The sequence below is a fragment of the Sorex araneus genome, chromosome 2 (assembly GCF_027595985.1).
Source record: "Sorex araneus isolate mSorAra2 chromosome 2, mSorAra2.pri, whole genome shotgun sequence".
Classification (NCBI taxonomy): domain Eukaryota; kingdom Metazoa; phylum Chordata; class Mammalia; order Eulipotyphla; family Soricidae; genus Sorex; species Sorex araneus.
The window spans coordinates 59,330,374-59,336,373 of NC_073303.1; the positions used below are offsets into that span (position 1 = coordinate 59,330,374).

Consider the following 6,000-nt stretch of genomic DNA (forward strand, 5'->3'; position numbering starts at 1 on the left):
AGAGCATCCCAGGCTGTTTATACAGTGTCATTTAAGCTGCCATTAAGAGACCTTTCAAATGTGTAAGGAGCAGGAGGCCCCAGCAGTGCCAAGTTGTAACTCTGTCATCTTGTGTTTGCTTTGCTGTTCACAAAGCTGCAGTGATAGGCATATGTCTGTCTTGGTGGCACAGTGTCATCTCACCCGGAGGGTGACATGTCCTGTGAGCTCTCCCCTTTCTCCCCCTGCCCTGTCCTGCCCACTCCTGTTCTCTCCTTTCTTCTCCTCACCTTTCCTCCTTCCTCCTCCTCGCCCCTCCCCTACTCTGATCTTTTCCCCTCTGCTCCCTTCCCTCTCCGCTCCCCCCTCTCCTCCTTGTCCTTTCTCCTCTCCTCCCCTGCCCTCCCCTCCTTTCCTCTCCCCCTCTACTGCCCTCCTCCCCTCCTTTCCTCAGAACTTTACATGCAAGGCAGAGCTCTACTGCTGGCCAGGCCCCTCCCCTCCCCTCCCCTCTCCTCCCCTCCCATCCCCTCCCCTCCCCTCCCCTCCTTATTTTGGCAGACATCATATAGAAAACTATTGAAAAACTGAGGAGAAAGAAACTTCACTAAGGGGAAGAACTTAGCGTAGGACTAAGTTCTGAACTACCACTTCTAGACCGGAATGCTTTGGGCATTCACTTGATACAAAAGATATATTTTTCTTGAAAGTTTTCTTAGAGACTCTTATGAATATACCTAAAACATCTTCAAACTATTGTTGCTTGTTGATCAGTTATATTTAAAATATGGGTCTAATGAAAAAAGATCAGGTTTTCAGATGAATTGATTGGCTACGGTAAACTCAGCGTTTCCTGTGGGTAGAAATGCACAGCTCTCTCTAGCCTGATTCTTAGGGACTGTCCCCCATTTTATCCAAAGTGAATGTATTTCTCTACCACCCTTCCGTGCCTTTACTTGGGTCCAGTCACTCCTTTCAGTTTCTTGAGATAACTCCTTGATAATGACTAGGTCCATGCTGACTTCTTCCTCCGGGAGATTTGCATTTCCCCTGGAGAAGTAGTTAAAGAAATATGAGGGGGAAAATAGCCTTCTAATTGGGTGGTAGAAGGTTAAAACTTGAAAGTCCTATTTCTATAAACACAGCTGTCAGTTGTGTGTACAAAACATGATTAAAAATGTTCAGTGATAAATTTAGTCTCCGCCAAATGTACACTTTCTCTAGGGGAGCAGCTTAGGGAGGCCCGGGCCCGTTATATTGATGTGAGCCTGTGACAAAAGGCTGACATCCGAGCGCTGTTTGTTCTGTGCTTGAAACGTTTCAGGTGGTTGGCATATGTGCGCATGGCAGGCAGGGCCGGCCGCCCGCTCCATTTATTATCAGCTTCTGTGCCGAGAGCCGCCAGGGCCCTGCTGTGTGCGGAAGAGACCCGGCTGGCTCCAGGGGACCCTTCAAGGGCCCCGCCCTGCACTCCAAGCCCCCACTGGTTGTCAGTGCAGAAGCCCGCCAGCCAGCCGACCCTGCACCTCAGGGCAAGGAGACGTGGGTACCGTTTTCCCGTGCGATGCGCTAACGTTTTCCTTTTCTGTTTTGCGCCTTGGCAGTAACCAATGGCACCAGCCATTCCCCCACAGCCCTGAATGGCGCCCCCTCACCGCCCAACGGCTTCAGCAACGGGCCTTCCTCCTCGTCCTCCTCATCTCTGGCCAATCAACAGCTGCCCCCAGCCTGTGGCGCCAGACAGCTCAGCAAGCTGAAACGTTTCCTCACGACCCTGCAGCAGTTTGGCAACGACATTTCACCGGAGATAGGGGAACGAGTCCGCACCCTCGTCCTGGGGCTGGTGGTAAGCACGTGCAAATGTTCTGGGCTGAGGGGGCTGGTGGTAAGCACGTGCAAATGTCCTGGGCTGAGGGGACGTGCATGGGGGACACACAGGCCCTGTTTGCCTTCCTGGCCATGGTTTCCGTACCTGCAATGGCATGCGAGTCCGATTCCTCCTGTGGTCACAGGAACCTCCATTCTGCATGTCCCCTAACCCCTGCCATGGACTCTGACTTGACTACTCGACCAGAGACGGTTCTGCTCGGACACGTGTCCTCTTCTCTCAACTCTGTGTACACGTGCACATGTGTGTAACATTCCAAGAAGATTTCCTCCTGGTGTGGCTGGAGGCCTTCAGCAATGATAAATGTTGTTACGTTAATGATTCATTTAACTTAATTGGGTGCTCATATTAACTTAGTTGCTTTGGGGGGGTTAATTATCAACCTATCAGCCTAGATGAACAAGAATTTATCACTTTTAAATGCTCTTATTTCATTATAATTTTCTTTTTTCTCTCTTCTTTGGGGGGGCAGTGGGGGGTGAGAGCACACCTGGAAGGGCTCTGAAATCCCCCTCTCCCCCCCCCACCCCCCCGGCTTGGCGCTCGGGGGTCTCTCCCCAGTGGCTAGGGGACAGTGCCAGAGACTAAAGGCCTCTGGCCCACAAAGCACACGCTCCACTCATGCCCTGAGACATTTTTATTGTTTATTGTGACAAAATCTTTTAACCATTGCTATGGGTGCAGATGAGTGCCCTAAAGAACATCCGCGTGGTTCTGTTAACTATCACGATCCATCTTTGGCCCAACTTCATTGCTCAAACCAGTAACTTCAGACCTACACCACACAAACTCCCCTTAATTTTGGTATCTGCTTTCGGTTTTTTTAGAAAAAAAAATTTGTTATAGGAAAAGTTACTTAAAGTAGTAGACAACATAAATGTTGATTTTCACATTCAACTATATTCTGTATGTTATAACACTGGAACCTAGAACCTGTGTGTGGATTTTTTTCTTCCCCCTCCTGAATCACTTTTACACTTGTATTGTGACCCTCCATGGGTGATGGGGAGTTTCACTGAGTGAGATGCTTTTCCCGTAGCAAACTGAGTCACTGAGAGGCTCTGAGTCACATATTTAGGCCTCTCATCATCTCGGCTTCTGGCTTGTTCACATGATAGGCAGAAGTTTCCTTTTGCTGGAAATAGATCATTTATTTTTATTATGTACACTTATCATGGGCAGAGTCAGACTGCAAAAGGATTCCCAGGATTCAAAGGCTGACTAGAAAGTCAGCTTTGGTAGAGAAGCTTCAAATGCCAGTATTTCACCTTGGACAGAGATTTTATGATTCATTTTTGCCCTATTATCTCCTCACTCCAAGAACTAAAAGCTTTTACGTTTTCCATGTCAGTTTCCCCTTGACACCTTGAGGATAGGAAGGTGATCCCAGTAGAATCTGTGGGCATGTTTCACTTGCCTTGGTTTCTTATATTTTTTCTTGAGTTTTACCTAGCAGGGCTGTCAGTATGCAGATTAACTAGATAAGAACCACTAAGTAAATCCAAAACAGCTATGAGATAGAGCAAATGGTGAATGCTGTTAGTGAAAAAAAAAAGTTTCACTGAAAACTGCTTGATACATTTGTTTTGTTTTTTGTTTGTTTGTTTATTTTGGCTTTTTGGGTCACGCCCAGCGATGCACAGGGGTTACTCTTAGCACATGGACTCAGGAATTAACTCCTGTCGGTGCTCAGGGGACCATATGGGATGCTGGGAATTGAACCTGGGTTGGCCGCGTGCAAGGCAAAGGCCCTACCCGCTGTGCTATCGCTCCAGCCCCACTGCTTGATAAATGTGATGTGTTCTTCAGCAGTGAATTCCATACCTTGAGGTATAAGAAGAGTTTGACCACATTGATTTCCCCACCTACTAAGTGGCTTCAATTGCACTTTAAAAACAGATTTTTTTGTTTTGTTTTGGGGCCATGCCTGGTAATGCTCAGGGCTTAGTCCTCGCTTTGCTCTCAGGAGTTAGTTACTCCTGGCGGTGCTCGGGAGACCGCATGACATGGGGTCATGTCAGTCCAGTGTGGGTTGACCGCATGCAAAGCTCCCTACTACCTGTACTATCTCTCCAGCCCGAAAAAAAGCGATTTATCTAAATAAAAGTTACAGAGATAAGTTAAGGGAGATATTTATAGTCTTTGGCCTAATGAGTGGCAGTGGGTATGTATCAAATCAATGGGTGGAAAATGGATATTATTTAGAACACCTGGCTGCAAGTTTTTACATAGGCCATTTTGTTTAAATCTTTGTCCTACTTTGAGATGGTCATTTTTAAAAATCATTGTTAATTAATTTATTTATTTTGAGCATAACTGGTGGTACTCAGAGATTACCCCTCGCTCTGTGCTCTGGGATTACTTCCAGGGCTGCTTGGGGGTCATAATGATGCCACAGACCAAACACTGGTTGGCAGTGCTCAAAGCCAGTGCTTTACCTACTGTACTATCTCTCCATCTTCCTTCCGTGGGGAAACTGAGGTTTATAGAGCTAGAGGAAAATACACGAGGCCACCCAACTAGAATTGGGACAGCTGTGATTTGAGCGCAGCGAGTCAATCATTGTGACATTATGCTACTTTTGGTGGATTTGAACAAGAAAGAAAGTGTTAGGGGGAGCTGAGTGAGCAAGGAAGCCAGAGAAACCAAAGATAGAAAGAATTGACGCCCTAGCTCCCAGTGTTTAAAGTAGGACGTTAGTGTTTATTTGGTTTCTTGTGAAGATGCTTAGAATTTGACTGTAATGAAAAATGTGTAGCAACAAGCTGATGTGTAGCCATGAAAAACTTGGTATTTCCGTATTTCCCTATATGGGGAAAGGAATGGTATGGATGAGTGAGTGGGACAGTAGTCTAAAAGCATTAGGTCATATGTACCCCAGATTCGGCAGGGATGGATGGGGAAAATTGAAGGGGCTGAAGAAACTGAGGCTGAAGGTGTGAATCTGCCTTGGGACTCAAGACAGTTACTGCTACATCTCAGGATGGAAAGATAGTATAGTGATAGTGCAAGATGCTTGCCTTCTGTGTGACCAAACTGGGTCCCTTTCCCAGTGGCCTATACGGTGTTACCAACCTTGCCTGCCCTCAGAAGTGATCTCTGAGCACAGATTCAGGAGTAAGCCCTAAGCATCGCTGGGTATGGCAAATACCAAACCAAGGGAAAAACAATTGGTACATCTTCCCTTTTGTGAAACATCAATTGATTATTTAGGGGTTTTTTTTCCTTTCTTTTTTTTTTTTTTAAAGCAGGGTAGGATCTAGCAAACAGTGCTCAGGGGATACGGGAGCCCCACCAGCCCGCAAGCTGGTGTTTCAGTGCAAGGGCCTGAGGATACACTGCTGCTTCACCCCTGCATGCTGGGGCAGCTGTTCAGTGCCAGGGCATTGTGTGGTGTCAGGGGTCACACTTGGGTCAGATACATGCAAGGCATGCACCTAAAACACTGTGTTTTCCTCCGGCTTCTTCTGGGGCTCTTTACCTGAGACTGGAATGAATTTGAGTCATTTGTACAGTCTCTTGTGGCTTGACTGGTGCCCATTGCCTGTGGGGGGAGTGGAATAGCTCCCATCACTGGGGCTATTTTTAGTACGTTATCCGCCTTCTCTGTTCATCCCAAGCAGTGAATCTTAAGCAGACAAGAAGAGGGAGTGCAGGGTGGAGAGAGGAAAAGAAGAGTTTCACCTGCAGTATCATTGCATGAGCTGGGCTGAATCGAGGCATTGTGCTCGCTGCCTGTAGCTCTGCGAATCATCTGCGGTGCTTTTAAATTATATCCGGGTGTTTGTTTTCACAAGTCGCTTCTGAAGGCTCATAATGGCAGCGGGGCCAGGAACGCAGCTAAGTGATGAGCTCTGGCTAATGTATGTGATGTACCAGGTTGGGTCCCTGTCAGTGCAGAGTAACAGAATTCACCTGTGTGAACGGTCCTGCCCATTCTCTCCAAGTACCACGTAAATGCGTGTTATCGTTCTGGTGTTCTTTTTAGAGGTGGGTGATAGACTTAATAAACTGTAATGTGATCTTTTTAATAATGTCAAAAGATGTTGTGTTGCAAAGACCACTTCCTGTGTGTATTTGCTCATTGCTACACTGTGTTGTAACAATCACAGTCATTTATTAGTTGCGTGTTT

The 6,000-nt window shown here is 46.9% G+C and overlaps 1 protein-coding gene across 1 annotated transcript in view; it reads left to right on the forward strand.

The window, feature by feature from the left end:
• RUNX1T1 (RUNX1 partner transcriptional co-repressor 1) overlaps positions 1 to 6,000 on the forward strand; it is a 171,725-nt gene that overhangs the window by 99,503 nt on the left and 66,222 nt on the right. The window contains 1 exon segment of the mRNA XM_055124995.1: positions 1,584 to 1,825. Within this exon segment, the coding sequence (XP_054980970.1) occupies positions 1,584 to 1,825 (242 nt within the window).